The sequence below is a fragment of the Chrysoperla carnea genome, chromosome 2 (genome assembly GCF_905475395.1).
Source record: "Chrysoperla carnea chromosome 2, inChrCarn1.1, whole genome shotgun sequence".
NCBI classification, from domain to species: Eukaryota; Metazoa; Arthropoda; class Insecta; order Neuroptera; family Chrysopidae; genus Chrysoperla; species Chrysoperla carnea.
This window is the reverse complement of record NC_058338.1, coordinates 37,223,542-37,241,481: the sequence shown is the minus strand read 5'-3', so window position 1 is coordinate 37,241,481 and position 17,940 is coordinate 37,223,542. Positions and strand designations below refer to the sequence as shown.

The window sequence follows — 17,940 nt, the reverse complement described above, 5'->3', positions numbered from 1 at the left end:
AGCCCGATGAACTAAGAAATTTTTTGTAAGTTTTGGAAACTTTGTTAATCAAAAGATGTATTTATAAAATTTTATTGAAATCCCTAGTATTATTGAATCCTTGCATATCTCCTTAAAAAAATTCCATATTTTTGTGAAGTAAAATTGATACTAAAGAATAACTGAATCCTATTGTTTTCAATAAATATAAATTAAACTTCATCTTAATTATCTGGTATCATTATGATTTTAAGCATGTTCTTCGATATTCGTGACTTGTGTATTTTCACAAAAGAACTAAATAATAATGCTTTTGATAGAAATAATACCAAATTTTCGTTTAATCCATTATTTATTAAATTTTTTTTCAATATAATATTCCATGAAAAATTTTGTATTTTATATGAAAAGAACAAAAATTGCCAAGTATGTAAAAAAGCTTTCAAATAAGGTTCGTTATTTTTTTGTAAATCACGAACATTTATTTTATTTAAAATAAAAAGCAAAATATGAAAGATTAGAATAATGTTCATAATTACGAATATTTTCATAAAATTTTTTGTAGAATAATCTTTTTGAATTTTTCTTAAAATATTTAAGTAATTATCATTGCATATATAAACAGAATATTTGATATATTTCTGAAATTCTTATTGTAGTATAATTTAATTTAAATTATTGTAGTAGGGGAGACCAAGAGAGGATTTGTGTAGTAATTCGAGCGCGTCAGATTAAGATATGGGGTGTTCCTAGGACCTTCTTTGGTACCTCCACCAAATATTAGCCCTAAATATGGTGGGACCCCGTAGCGCAAAATTGCGATAGGTCAGAGAGCGTCAGATTAATATATGGTGGGCTAATTGCATGCTAAAACATGCAAATTTCAATAATATGAAAAAATTTTGATCACGCTCGAGTTACTACGGGTAACAAACTTTGCAAGCCTCCCATTTCTTTGGGTCTCGCTTAAATCGTCAAATTATTGGAATGTACATTTTTTAACATGCAACTAACCCACCACATCTTAATCTGGCGCGCTCGAGTTAATTCAAATATCTCAATTTCGTTCTTACTAATCTGATCGTTTGCCCTACGCGCGTCCACCCTTATTTAGGGCAAAATAGTCAAATTTTTTACAATCTTTCTAGAAAGCGGGTTACGACCAAACTTTCTAAAGCAATTCTGATTATAGTAATCCTTGATGGGTAGATTAAATGTCTCAGCAAGCTAATTGTCTTAAAAATTGGGTGTTTTGAAAAATGGGGTTAAAAGTTTGAATATAAGATTGCATTCCTTGAGAAAATATTTTGATCGCGTATAGGCAAGCTTAAAATTGAAGGATATTTAGCGTATCCATCGCTTAAACTCAAGATAATCGTACTAGTATATATCTGGCCCTCAATGCGTCCTAGAGCATCGGTATATGTATGGGGTTGGAAAAAAATGTTGCCTACGGACCTTAAATGAACAAATAATCGAAGAGTAAATATTGAAAATACACAAAGTGATGAATATCTGCTGATAACATAGTCATGACCTAATTCAAATTACATAGATTTGTATTTTGTAAAAACTTTGATTCGGATATAGTTATGTTTCTGACTCTTACTATCTATTGGCGGAACTACGAAATATACTCTGTTGTATAGGTATAGGTTAAAAGTGTATGTAATAAATAAATGGTGAACTATATGGGGATGTTGAACTATTGTAGGTCACAATAGTGAACAGTATACCTTGTAGGTCATATGTGGGTTATATAACTATTTTAACGAGTTACGAGTCTATGTGTTTATGATCTAATAAAATTGAGTAGTGAAAGGGTCAATCCATTATATTATTATTGTTATACACTAGATATTTATCACGAATATTATGGAATATTACGGATATATATTTTGGTGTATATTTGTACAGTGAAATATCTCAAAACACACTATTTTCTAGTGTATTTTTCTTTCAGTTCGATAAATCTTATTCATTAATTATTTCATTTCCTAAGGCTTAGGTCCCGATCTAGCTATTTAAATAATATTTGCCGCCCTTTACACTCGTATCATATACAGGATGTCTTTTTTAAGTTGACATATGCTTGAAACTCGATAAGTAAATTTAATCGAGGAAAATTATTCAAACAAAAATATTTGTTTCAAAGGAACACATTTTATAACAGCATAAAATTCGAACTAAAATTTAAAAATTTGTACTTTGCGCACTCCCCTTGTTTATCTGTCTATTTTGCTCATTAACGAACTTGACCTTTCAAATACCAAAACCCTTCTTGATACCAAATTTTATTCAAATCGGACTTAAATTGCGATTTATTTGAAATTTATTTGAAACATATAAACGTATTTAAAAATTTCTCTAACTCGAACACAACCTTTTCAGCCTACAAATTTGCTGCAAATTAGGTCTAGTATAAGCCTCCTCAAGGTAAGTCATCTGGTAAGATAATAATAAGGTAAAAAAATTAATCAAAGCCAGTGGTGGGTTTAAGCGATGTCAAAGGAGCAGTTGCCTAGTAGATCCCACCACAAGGGGTCCGAAGTGCATTTACAAATACTAAAAAAAAGACGGAAAAAAAAACTCTATAGATTTGGCCCACTGTCAAATGCCTCTCTCATTATCTTAAAATTTAATATTTCCAAGTAAATAAATTAATTTGTAAATTTATAGATATACAATTCCATTCGAATTAGTAAGCAATTGTTTAGAAACGTTTACTGTACTACATGTAATGATTTTCAATAAATGATATTTTTAGAACATTAGTAATTGTATAATTTTCTCGATTGTAATAAACAGATAAGACAAATTTATAAACTGTAAGCAAAATGATTAGAGTTGCATTTCTGGGTTATTTTATATAAGAGTTGAATAGATAAAAGATTTAGATAAATATAAGGTGTTTTATTATGTACGACCGATAATATTTGGGTTTACAATGATTTGCAAATGATATAATTTTTCAAAACAGGTATAATAGGAAAAATTGGTTTGAACATTTCTATTATCTACATTATAATTTACAGCAAGGCGGTTAATATATACTTCACAGTTATATTTTTTCTAAACACTCGAGTTAGCGTTTATTTTAATACTGAGAAAGACTCTATCTAAAGACCCAATTTACAGCCTTCTATCTAAAATTTCATATACGATATACAGCATCGACTTAGGTGACATTCCCGAGTGCCTATCGACTTTGTTTATCCATAATAACAAAACTAATTCTCCAGGTACTTGTTTAAAGTTATGTAATCCTTAAAAATAACTACTTACATTTATAAAATATGTAATAATAATTAGAAATATATATTTTAATTGATAGCTATTAATGAAAAGTAAATATGAGAAACATATAATAAATAGTATTAAACTAGTTATAAACTAGTTTAAACAGAAAATAAAAATTATTTACCTTCCAGGTAGTATGCGGGACGTAATTGTTTTGGACCAGGAATAAGGCTAACACCCGGATGACTAGTATTGTAAAGTGTGAGTGCTCCGAGTAGGTCGATGCCCTGTGTTCCGCCACCACTGGGTACCCACCAACTTGGTACTCCTACTGGTTCTAGACCTATAACCACTGAAACAAACAAAATACACAAATATAATAAATATTATTTTATACAATTAAAATAATTTACAAAAAAATTAGAATAATATTAATAATTGTTTTATAAATACAGTATGAGAAGTTGTGTTGATAGATTGGAATGCATTTCAATCGATTTACTTCCTTTTACACAAATGTAGTATTTCATAATCGTTATGAAATTTAAGAGAATTTTTGTAATAGTATCCTTGCTGACCCATATTTTCTTGCCTCGTTATTCGACAACAGATATTATTTTAAGGTTGTGTAGCACTTACTAATTTTATCACCATGCCCCACAATGCACGGATGAAGTTCTTTGCTGCAAAATGGTATTTTGAAAATTTTCAAATCCCATTTCTAGTTATTTAATGGTCAACGATAAAAATGAAATGTTTCTACTTTGAGAAACGTAAACTTAATCTTGATCCAAACTTTGGAGTAACCGAAGAAACTGACCTTCAAAACTTTGGCCAAGAGAGTCCCCTGTACGTTAGTCATGATTGGTTTATTATACACCATTTTATAATATTGTCTGGTGAATAACGAGATAAGACAATTTTTAGAGAGAGTAATGGCAGATGAAGGAATAATTCGTTAAAACCCGGATCTTTGATCGTTCGGAAACCTGTTAGAAACGGTACTATAGAATACTTTAATGTAATGATAATGCTAATTTACGATACAAGCGGGATAAGAGTATTAATAACCTACACATTCGAAACTTGCAGAAAGAGTGATTTGGGTAGAGGACTGGTGTTTGGGTAGAGGAATTAGTCATATTATTATTATTATATTACCTACCCATAAAAATGTAAAAGTAGACTTAATACCATAAGAAAATTGGAAAGTTAAAAAAGATTGCTGCCCGTCTCTTTCTTGCAACACAGAGTTTTACATGTAATCTCTATGGCGATACTCAACAATGACGCCATTTTTAAACTATCTTCTAAATCTTTGTTTTATTATGAGTTTTAAACGTTCATATATTGCGTACTTCTAATGATTTTCAAAAACCAACTTCATTTTTCTGTAGGTGCAGTGAGAATTCTTAACTTGAAATGATAAAAATAATTTAGTCATAATTCAAATTTGACTTATTTGATTAGTTGAAAATGAGTGTCGTAATGAAATGCGTTCTGTAATAAACTATTTATTACAGAAATAGGTGGGTTAAGTAGTCTCACGAGCGTAGATTATAAAATATAATCTATCAGATAAAGGTACAAATAACTACAAAAGTTAATAGTTACAGTTAACAGTTTTGCTACAATCTTTTCTAAGACAAAACTGGTTATATCGATAGCTTTTTAGACAGAAGTAAAAAATGAGTCTAAGTAACCTGATTTAGTTTTTCACAATAAGTTGTATTTTCAAATCAGTGGAAAAACCCACGAATTTTGTCACCTTTTTTAACAATCGACGCGAAAAGATGGGTGTTATAAGTTTGACCGCTACGTGTGCGTGTGTGTGTCTGCCTGCCTGCTTGTGGCATCGTACTTCCTAAACGCCTGAGTCGATTTTGCTTTTTGTTTGTTTGAACAGAAATATAATGAAAAGTGTTCTTAGTTATGTTCAAGAAAATCGGTTCAGTTTGGAGAAAGCTACAAGCAAAAAAAACCGCATTTGTTGAGGGTTTTTTAATTTCTGAAAATTTTATTAGTTTCAAACGAAGTACTCAGATTAAACAGGTAAAATCGCTGATACATAATTATTTAATGAGATTTGATTGAAATATTTATTTATCAATGAATGATTCCGAAACAAAATTTTAATGTTAAAAACGATTTTAATACTTTGTATAAATGATACACAATGATTTATACATTTATTACTCTTCTTTATATTTATTGTATAAAAAGAGAGTTACATAGTAAGTAATTCATTCAACCATTTGTTAAACTCAAAGTGAAAATAAAAGCATGCTTGTCAGCGGTTTAACGTTGGTGTTGAAATGAAGCTTCGTACATTGAATGAATATGAAATCAAGCTATGCTCACACTATACAAAAAAGGGAATGTTTTACAGCTGAAAGACTTGCAATAATTTGGTCTTAAATCAGAACTTACTATCGCTATTTATTTTTAAGAAAGATTCCAGAAAAAAATGATGACCACAAAAGTAGTTGGTAGATTCAAAGAACCAGCTATTTCATAATTTTGCATAAAAAATATTAGATAATCCGTTAGTTAAGGCAGATGATCACCAAGTGGTGAACTTTTTGTTCGGTGACTTCCTGAACAGTCCGGCATCTGTTCATCAAAAGTTAAAGATCATTATTAAAGAGAATTGAAGTAAAATATGAATTTGATGTTATTCTGATCTTTGGAAGTTTCTGATTACTGTTCATAGATGTTGTTTTCTTAATATTAATTATAATAGTTTTTTATAAACACGTTAATAATTTAAATTTACAAATTATAAAACTTTAATTATTCATACTTTAATTAATTAAAAAATTTAAAAAACACAGTTATTCCAAAGTTTTATGTTCTTCCGTCGACAGTCCCCATGACTGTCTCTCTTTTTTTAAAGAAATATCTGCGACATATATATGGTGAAAAATTCAAAGAAAGCACCTGGCGTATTAATCATGGTGATTTGTTACTCACCGATATATTCGTGACAAAATGGAAAACGAAGCTATCTATAAATTCTAAGATTTTTTTGGGGTCCACAGTTTTTGTTAAAGGAATTCTTAAAAAAAAAGTTTAAAACTAAATTTCAATTAAAGTAATACCCGAGGCCATGATAAAAACCTTAGGCCTGTAAGACTTAATTTCAAGTTCTCTTAAAATTTGTTTGTGTAGTCGAAATTATGTTCTCATACGCAAGAAGTTTGTAAAAAAAAAATTGACAAAAATAAAGTACTTATATCCATTCATGACAGTCTGAATAATTACCCGCCTCGTTAATTACAATTGATTTTTGGTGACCCCGTAATATCTCAGATCCTTAAGTAGGTAGACGTAAAAATGTGTCCCTTATACCTGATTTTGCCACCGTGCAGCATTATTAATCAATTAGTATGCAGTGTGGCTTTCATTTCCTCTTGACTTGTGGACATGCAGCTGTTTATATTACTAAGATTATTAAAAGAACTTTATTTTTAAATAGTTTTATTACCATTTGCTTTTATTAGCCAATGGATTGTAATTATTTTTCAACATCACTTTCGACTTCTTAATGCATTACTGACGAAATAAATAATAGAAATTCCTTTCAGAAGATAAAAGTTAATGTGCACACACCTTTAAGCTTACTATTAAGAAAGTGCTATAATATTAAAACGAGAGTTAGAAAGAGTCAGATAGGAAGTTTTGCAGCAATATTGCTGGTAAACTATATATGTATATGAATGCTTTTGTGTTATCGTCGTAATGTAACGGTGAAGAGAAGTACTTCACAATCAGGTCGCCTAACTGACTCATTTTCTACTTCTGTCAGTGTTACATTTTTTTTTCCTTTTAACACTTGACACCCATATTATGTACAAGTGTTAAATATTTTAATGTTTGTAAAATATTATAGAAAAATATTTGTAATAAACGAGTTCCATAAACTTAGTGAATTTTATTCAAAATGTACAACAGTATTAGTTAATTAATTATACCTTAATTAGGTTACCATGATAATGAAATTACCAAATACATGCTTTGTAATCAAATAATGTGTTATTTTTAGCTGTACAATACCATGCAACTACAAAAATATATAATATATTGAGTGCAAGTGCTGCTTATAAATTTGATAATATAGATATCGCTCGTCAATCATCAATACTCTAACTATAGTCGTCTCTGTTCATCAAATGATGGATCTTCGGTGAACTCATAATTAAATTAAAGTTTTGTTTTTATATCATCGACAACCTTATATTTTTATTGTATTATTATAAACTACAAGATTGTCTAAATATTTTGGATAGTTTTTTGTCACACCCTCTAGATTTTTTGATATAGAAATATCCAATTGAAAAGGATAACCTATATGATTCTTCATTTTTCAGCCAACTTTGAACGATAAAATAATAATAAAAAGCCCGATGACCTAGAAATTTTTTGTGATTTTTGAAAACTTTGTTAATTAAAAAATGTATTTATAAAGTTTTATTGAAATCCCTAGTATTATTCAATCCTCGCATATCTCCTTAAGAACAGAAGTTTAAAACAATAATTTCCATAGACATACAATATATATTGTACAAACATTTGGTAGAAATTCTGTTAATATAGTCCTCTTTTCAATCATAATACTCTGACTACAGTTGTTTTTGTTCAAAAATAAAATTGATTAACTTTGCGTTATTATATCTCAACAATAAAACGGTTAATAATTTTTGGTTTTCTTTTTTTGAACTCAGAACAAATACATCAATATCAGAACTTTTGAACTCAAAAATGTACATAGAACACGCTTAAAACCTAGTCTTAGAAGTATTTCAAATAAAAAATTCTTATTTTACAAAAAGTAGAAAGATAGGTTGCTTTCTTTTTACATATAAACCGTAAATTAAAAAAAAATTATGGTAGAATTGGGATTGAGTAAACAGTGGGCTAGACTCACTACCCACAAGAAAAATGGAGTATACTATGGGAGGACTTTATCCAATAAGTGGGCTGATATGGACTTACTTATATGATTAGTATAACAAATTTCACTTGCGAAATAAATTAAATGTAAACTAGCGCTAACGTTCAAATTTTCATCCCCTCATAAATATAGATAGATACCTTAGTACCTCGGTATTATTTATGTTTATTATACTTCCTACACTTTTTTTCCTATTTGAAAACTTAAATCAAATACTTCCTCTATTATAAGTAAGGAATAATTTAATGTAAGATTGCTGCTCGTAGCGTATTATTTATGATCCCTTCTAACAGCATTAAATTGACATTTGAGTAGTGAAACCACTTTGTCAATTTTCAATCCCTCTTATTTTAACTATGTGTTAACGACCCATAACATTTTTTGTACAGAATATAAAGCAGAATATGATTCTTCCTTATTGCATACAAATTCCTGCATAATAAAAATTTTAATATCTTTACTTACATTATTAAAATAGTTTTATGCAATTATTCATTAACTTAATCATATTAAAATATAATTTCCATATAAATCGAAAAAATTCTTTCCGTTTGACTGAAACATTTATCTCATACCCGGACATTCTTTATACCCAATAAAAAAAATCTTTAAACTTGCGTTGGTAAAAATCTCAATTTTTTAGTTTATACATGACGATTTTTGAATTTGATTTGATATGGACCTTTGCACGCTTATGAACTAGTCAATATGGAACTAAATAAAATTAAACCAAAAAAGGAATTTGTTGTGAAATGTTACAAAAAAATTTTGTGGTCTTTATTTTGAGATAATTTTTGTATTTTTAACCCCCCAACTAAAAATACGGGTGTTGTAAGTTTGACCGCTATGTATGTGTGTCAGTCTGTCTGTGGCGTCGTAGCGCCTAAACGGATGAACCGATTTTGATTTATTTTGTATCGTTTAAAAAACAATTTAATTGAGAGTGTTTTTAGCTATGTTTCAAGTGCTAGTTTAGGGTAACGTACCCGAAAAAATTTTAAAATTAACCATGATTTTCTAAATCGATTCAGTTTGGAAAATTCTCTAAGGGAAAACGCAATTTAATGGAGAGTGTTGTTAGATATGTTTCAATTAGGAGTTTAGGGTCCCGTACCACAAAAATCTGTCGGGGATTTAATGTATTTAGTAAATTTCTTAAGTGTTATTGTAATTTTAGTAACTTGTTTTTAAATCTGTAAAGATTATTTGTAATGTTCGAGATACGAATAAATTTGCAATCAAGCTATCGATATTAAGCAAGATGTAAGTTTACTGTATGTTTTTTAATTGCATTTTTAAAATAAAATTTCTTGATTATTTCTCAATTTTATTTCGATGGTAGTTCCAAATTAAATTTAGAAAGCTATTCACTTTAATTCGTGTCAAAAATTCATCTTTTTATATTTTCAAAATTAACTTACTATAAAGTTTCTAAAAATTTATTTATTTCGCAGGGAATCAACATAAAATTATGATGCGATATTTATTATGCCCGTATACACATTTAACTACACTGAAAAGCAAAAATAAACAATGTTTTTTTTTTACAATCCCCAATTTCAAATCTCCCCGCTTGAATAATGGAAGTAATTAATTAAAAACGAAGACAAAAAACACATCGAAAAAACAATAACCAAGCCGAGCAACAAACCATTTTAAAATCTACATATTCAAATAATCATCCCCATATTGTTTTTTTCTTTTATTATATGTTATATAAAGAATAAAGTTTGATTTTAAATGGTTTGTGAATAAACTAAAGTATGAGTATAAAGTGTAATAATAATTGTGTAAATTATCTTAAACTGCCTGTTACGTTTAAGGTAACTTCATTTTTAAAGGAAAATTTGCATTGACGTTAGAGTTATATAGACTGAGTGTCAAACGATTTTAAGCGTGACAACATCTGAGACATTTGCTTAGGTCCAACCATTGTAGATTCGTAAGAAAAAAAGTGATACGTGATAAGTATTTTTTTTAAGTCAAAAAGCGAAAAAGTTCATTGAAATCACGATGTTTTATGTAAAACATTTTGTGATATGAAAATTTGACATTCAATGTAAGCGTTATTGATAAATGTCCCTACATTTAATGTATATTTTTTTGATAAATGTCCCTATATTCGTTTGATTAATGTATTTTTTTTATAAATATCCCTAGCTGAACTAAGCAATTACCTCAGATGTTGGAACGTTTCTCACTGTACGGAAAGATAGGGGATGGAAAGGAAAGATACTGTTATGGACTAATAGCATAGAGATAATACCATAGCGCTGCAAAGTCACCATCAAAACGGTTGATTGCAGCAAAGAGACAGACAAAAATATACGCTCTTATCCGCCTATAATAATAGGCGGATAATGACTAATAGCGTCAAATCAGGCGTCTAAAATCAATCGCCCACCCAACGACAAATTCAAAATATTTCGTTAAATATGAAATTGTAAATTTCTCTCTATGAGATTTTAGTTTGAAAATATTTTATAGATCTTTACAAGTTTACATTTTGCCACCAAATTAGAAAGAGCATCGTAATATCTCCCTTAAAAATGCGGAAGAATTCGAGGTCCTGTTTTAAAATAAACGAAAAAATTTAAATGCGATAAAAACAACCAGAGAGAGAAAACCAAAAACAATGGCCTCTTTTGAAAAAAAAAAAGGTTTTTAATTTTATCTTAATTCATTTTCCCCCTGTAAGTAGATAGATGAACCGTAATGAATAATATTAAATAGAAAAAATGTATTTAGAAAAATTTATTTTGGATAAATTATTTTAATTAAAATTAAAAAGATCTTAAATTAATTGTTAAAATGAAAAGAATATGTTTTTTAAATTAATGATATAATAAAAAGTTATGATATTTAACACTAGAATTTGAATTAAGTTAAAATCTCTTATTTTATTAGTAAATGGTAAACGCCACTGTGGTTTTGTCATCCGATGTGATGGTAAAACTTTATTATTATTGTACATATCGTATCTATGTATTATAAGAGGAAAACCAGTGGAAATGGCTTTTCTCATTAGTTGTTTTTATCATAATGGCTTTTTGTTGTAAATTATATATTTAATTGTATTATTGTGAATGTAGTATAAATATTAAATTCATATAATAAAAAAAAAATAATACTATTACATAATTAAATTCACATTCGTATTAAAAATATCCTCCAGATAATATCTAATTGTATTGTGTAATAAGAATTCACTTAATGAATTTGTTTAAATCAATGATATGCTATTATTAAGATTCATATCGAATATAAATAATAAAATAAAAAAAGTACAAACAGAATTTAAAAAAAAATAAAACATCATGGATCGCGGAATGCACGGGAAAAATTATATATCGAGATTGGCTACTGTCAAAGATATTGTTTTATCTGTTGCTCTACCAAAACTCGAGATTTTAATAGATTTCATCGATTTTCACATTATACAAGTAAAAGAACTATTAGCTGAAAAAATTATGAAATATATTTTTCAGCAAATTTCAGAAATAAAAATCGACTAGACGACCTCAGGTTAGGTAAGGCTATATTGGCTGTTTACGAGGGACACACTTAGGCCATAGGACCCATTGTGATACCATTATGTGTTTTATTTCAGCCTTTTGGCCATAATTTTTTTCAAAACTTTTCAAATTTCAGTCATGACTATCTTTATATCATTCTAAATAAATCGAATCTGTTCTATTATCTAGGTTATAGTGTTAGGTTAATTGTGAATAAAACACACTTACATAGAATAGTATGGCAATAGAAACTTAAAATTTATGAATCATTACAGTACTAAATTATGCCAAAACAAATCAGAATAAAAGTAAATTTTATCAATTTAAATTGTTTTTCAATCCTTTCTTTATAGAACACGAGTTAAGAAGTAGAACAATATATAAAATTGAAAAGAAACTTTTAGAAACATTAACTAAAAACTTGAATAGCAAGAATCAATATTAATACAACTATGAGAATCTATGCGCGTAGCTCTTATTACAATAAAATCTTCTATGTAGATTTAACTATTACTCCCGATTTTTTACTTCCAATTGTAGGCACTATAAGTAAAAGAAGTATTTTGAAAAAATTTCACTTTGACTAGTTTCCGTACCTTTCCTAACTCAGAAACCACTAGCAGTAGGTAGTGTCTTTGGTGTCCTAGAGTGTCCTTTGAATTTTGGATTTAGAACTGTGCTAACATCAAGTTGTGTAGGTACCTTCCCTAAACATTCCTATACGTAGTATGTACGGGGTAGAAAATTAAGTGAAATATGCTCCATTGTAGGATTGAGACATGAAAAAAGTTGCGTAGATTTGTCCAAATATACAAAATATCAGGGAAGAGTTCTAATGATTAATTTGTCCTGAGATTCTCTGGAAATTACCATCCCATATGTAGTTACTGTGGAATCTCGATGTTATTTCCCTTCGAAGTATTGATAGTACATATTAATACTTTGTAAGACAAATTTCAAGTAGAATATGTATTGACATTTTTTACTAAGTCGATTAGTTACAGAAGAAATTGAATGTGAAATTCTATGGGTAAAGCAACGGAACAACTGAGTAATCAAGGTTCATTACAATTTACTTATTTTTGAGATTAAACAATTTTTTATCTTATGATCTGAGTGCATGCTTGAACATATAAAAATATCACTTTTTGAAAATTATCTTCAAATTATTAAAATCACTAGGTTATGTTTAGATTCCCGGTTGAAAATTACATAGGAATACCTTGGCTTCTTAAAAAAAATGGCTCAACTATTCAGCTATTTCATTACTTAATTGGAAGAATTTTCCATTTGATTTTTGACGTAAAAATTCTATAATTAGGTACAAAATTTTTTTGGCGAGCAAATTATGTTTTCTGTTTCTGTGTTTTTTCACGAATCGACAATGAAAAACGTGGGATTCTCTTTTACATTTTGAAATTCTAAGCCCTTCATAACTATAGTCACTTCAAGGTGACGCAAATGTTCTTATTAAATACATTTTTAAACCCTTAAAACTTTTTTAGAGAAATTTAAAAAAAAATTGGTAGTCATAAGGAATGAGGATAGAAGTGAAAACTTAAAACTTTTAGTATACAAATTTGAAATTTTGGTGACGCGAACCCATAACATTTTCCCCTATCAAAAGTGCCCAAATTGTGGAAATAGGTTTTCTTTGTTATTTGCTGCTCGGAAATGTAAATGAGTTCCCCTTATTGTCCTATAAAGTCCTCTCTAGGGATGTCTGCTCGAGTTAAACATATTTATAATTATTATATTAATATTCAAATGATATACTAATATTAATGTTATGTTAATCAATATAGTCTTGTTGTTTAATATATTCTGTTAAGTTTATGTATATTATCCCCTTTAAAAATATTGTATTATATGTACTTTTGTCATTAATTTAACGCGTACATTCACCTTACAAGTTACAAATGTATATTTTACATGTGTAACATATCATAATCGTTTGATATTTGAAATATCACTTTAATGTTGCATAAGAAAGTTCTTACGTTCATGGTTTGATGGTTGAAGATATTATGCACAAAGTACGATAAATAATCAATTGCATACGAGAGTGGAGCTAGAAACACAGCGAGTGCTTTTACAATTTCAATACGTAATAGGCAGTTTGTACGAGTTTTACAGATGTTTTTTACGAATGCAGGATAATTCCTTCTATCTTTTTTGCTTAGTAGAAAAAGTGAACGGGTAAGAAGTTTCACATTTAACGGTATGAGATGTCAATATTTTTCTTTTTTTTTAAATTTAAGACATTGGATCATGCCATTTTTACTCAAAGGTAAAATAAGGCTTTCAAATATCGATTCAATTACATCTAGTTTCATGGTCGAAGATATTGTACACACAGTTCGATAAATTGTCAATTGCACACGAGAGTGGAGTTTGAAACACTAACGATATAGGCGATTTTATCACTCGAATATGTAATAGATAATCAGCGTCAGCTTTGCACAAAATTATGATTACGAAAATGCAGGAAATTGCTCTCTTTTTGCATTATTTTCTGTACAGTCACAAAAAATTTATTAGTTTACGCGAGATAGGAATTTCGTAGGAAGTAAAGTCGGAATCAGTAGATGCAGTGTTTCCCGAAGGTTTTAGGCCACTGATTATGAATATTTGCTTAATTTTTCGTAAAGTTGTGCAAAATGATTAGTTTGGGGGATAAATAATATAGTAAAAACCAATTAAACTCGAGACCCTTGGAAATCGTGAAATATGGGTTGATTTTAGGGGTTAAAATTTATATCGATTTAGGGCGAAAAATGACCTTCTAGCGAAAAATGTTCCACAGAGTTTTGTACGACAACAAACAATATTTCAACAAACCTCAAATTTCATGACAAAATCGCGAAAAACAATTTTTCGCGATTAACTCAAAAACGAAAACAAATTTCAAGTTGATTTTTATAGCGTACTCAGGACTTAAAAAGTGAGTTTGAGTTAGTAAATGAGCAACATAGATAGGTTGAATTTTGATGCGATTCCTGCCGTTACAACAAAAATTAACTAATTAAATTAATAGTTGTGATGGGCTTGTGTAGTGCATGGTATGCATGAAAGGGGTGCACCTAGCCTATGAAAATAATTGAGGAGCTGATAAATGAAATTATCAGCGGAAAAGGTGGTAAAACACATATATAGTATCACAATTTCGTGACCTTACTGTATTTCTCAATTTTTCAATTTCGATTCTTAAGAAAGATAAATTCATGCCAAAACATTTGTAAACTTTTAATACAAAAACATTTTATTGAATACAAAAAGGGGATCAGAAAAAATTAACAAAAAAAGAGTAAAAAACGAAACTTTGGGAAAACTTACAAATAGAACAATAACTTTTCAGTACCAGTGCACTTGAAATATATGTTATGTTTGTGTATAGTGTGTTTATAAAATGTGAGAATTGTCGAAGAAGTCGACAAATATATTTCATTAAAAAACAAGTGAAACAATCAATTGACTGAGTTAATTGTTGAAAAACCATGTATAGGCAGTGTTGATTACCCTATAATATTTTGAATGATTCGATTATAAATAACTTGACACTTTTATATGCTTTTCTATTTTCATTGAGTTTAATTTTATTAGGTAAAAATTAGGTAAATAATGAATAGCATTTCGGTATTAGGAACATTTATCTCCTAGCATTCCCATTCGGAGCAACTCTCATTTGAAACATTGATCATATTTTCAAGGTGGTATCGAATGGCCTAAAAAGGATTTCGATTAAATTTCAAAGTAGTTGATATTTTTCGAATTTAAAATTTTAATGAATACAGGTAATTTTCAAATTAAAGAAGAAGATGTCGAAAATTATTAATAAATTTAATACGTAAAATTGTTAATTTTTTTAGTGAAAAATAATCGATATGAATGCTTTTTTTATGTTATTCAGATTTTTGAAGTAGGAGAAAATTGTGTTGCTGCAATAAAATATACGCGAATTACAAGATTGTATAAAATTTGACTTTCTACTTCAACACGATCTAATTTTAAATTTGCTTAATTATTTAACAGGAAGCATACTGTATAAATTGAAAAAATGACATTAGATTCACTTATGGGTATGTACAAGGAATACAAGTTTAGTTAAATATCAAAAACAGACATTCTGCTTTGTATATTATATTTTCGGTTTACTGAATACTAAGATATCTTATACAATGTACAAATAAAAAAAACTGTCTTCATGCGACCTTCATATGCAATAGTAAATCTGAGATGTTAAGAATATCTCAATGTACTTCATATATATTCACTGTAGAGGCTATAATTGTCTAGAAAAAATATCTCGAAAAAAAAAAAATTCGGGAATAAAAATTCGTTGAAAAAGAAACAAATGATTTGGAGACAAAATTCATCAACTTAAAATTGTTTAGATTAACTTAGTGAGGTTTCTTAGTTTTTAAAATCTTGAATTACTCAAGTGTTGTCGCCATAGAGATATTATTCTAAAGATAGAGAGCGTGAGAGAGCAATGAGAGTATAAGGTAAGAGAGAGAACGCTACCGAGCTACCGTATTATTTCCTCAACGGTGAGGTCTTTTTAAAATTATCAGCTATTATTGAGTATGATGAACTATAGAAACGTAGAAGTTTTGGAAAGAGTTAAGGATTTGCTCGTTTCTAATGGCAATTAAAAAACTTCTTGCGCTAGATAATAAAAAAATAATGATTTGTAACCACTCAAGTTCTATATAAAGTTACTATTTTTTTATGTTTCCACGAATTTTCTATACAGTTTCTAGAACGAATTTCTTATCGAAATTTTTAACAATGTTTTGAATTGAATTAACATTGAATAGATTATGAATATCTATATATTACGAATATATTATGCAAATACAAATATCGATCTTTTAGCAATGGAAAACTTAAATTAGTAAAAAATTAAATAGACGCATTGCCGTTGGAGAAATAACTGCAGTCAATAAGGTCGTTATAAGCTAAATTAAATTTCAATGTTAGATGAGCAGAAGGTTATGTAGAATCAACATTTGTAAAGCACTTATTTTCAAAAATTATTATAAATACTTCAAAAAGCACACCTTTTTTTGTAAACACATACACGCGCAGATAAACACTTTAAACCAGGGCTTCTTAAACTATGGGTCGCGACCCCATTTGGGGTCGCGTAGCAAAATTCTGGGGTCGCGAGAGGTAAAAATACAATTTAACAGAAAATGTTTTTTAACTTGTAAAATTATTGTTATAAAGATAAAATAACAATTATCGTATATAAATATATCATAAAATCTTCTAGTTCGGAAAGATTGTTTGTACCTGCATTTCTATTAAGAGTATTATAATAACTTAAATAACATTTACTATGAATTATGAAATGTTATTGGAATTAATAAAAAATATAAATTTATTTTTGTCAATCTCTAAAAGCCGAAATAATCCCGAGAAATAATTATCAACAAAATTTCTAGGTAATATTGCTGAAGAAACAGCTTTAACACATATTAAATCCCAATATCGTTCAGCGATAAAAAATGTTGAAGAGGTCTTACGTCCAGCAGTTTCAAACATTCCACCAAGATTTGATTTGTTATGCAATAAAAAACAGGCACATCCATCTCATTAAATTTTTAACTTATACTTTAATTTAATACTAACCACGCAACTACTTGAATATATTCGAGAGAATTAAGACGGTCAGAATCCACTTTTATTTTTGAAACTATAATAAATACAATTTTATAATTTTTTGTGCAATTTTTAATTTTAGATTTTTGTATGTTTCAAAACGAATTTTAAACTTATATGTTTTCATATGTATATGTATATTGTTACCTAATAAATAAATCATCAAAAAATATTAATTTATTTTTCTTTTATATTTGTATGGGGTCGTCAAGAAACTCGCAATCATAAATGGGGTCGTGAATTACAAAAGTTTAAGAAGCCCTGCTTTAAACCTATAACACTCTTTCTGAAATCAATATCAAAGTGATGGTCAAGGACATCAGATGAAATGAAAAGGATACTTAGAGAGCTATCATTTTTTGGGACAAATTTTTGGAAATATTTTCATTAAAATTGAAATATTTGAGTTGACTTTGTTCTTATGAATTACCTAATTATTTTACCATTTCACTTTTCGAAATGAATGGAGCGAGGTTTATTTGAGCATTAATTTCCATAGTAATTATTTATATGTTAAAATTATATGTCATGCCTTTTTCAAACTGAATGGATTTTGAAGATCATCGCCAAAATTTTTGTTTTTTT

At 28.5% G+C, this 17,940-nt stretch overlaps 1 protein-coding gene across 1 annotated transcript in view; it reads right to left on the bottom strand.

The window, feature by feature from the left end:
• LOC123291844 (protein kinase C-binding protein NELL1-like) overlaps positions 1–17,940 on the bottom strand; it is a 142,866-nt gene that overhangs the window by 17,491 nt on the left and 107,435 nt on the right. The window contains exon 2 of the mRNA XM_044872273.1: positions 3,404–3,571. Coding sequence (XP_044728208.1) covers positions 3,404–3,571 — 168 coding nt within the window. The remainder of the gene's footprint in view (positions 1–3,403; positions 3,572–17,940) is intronic.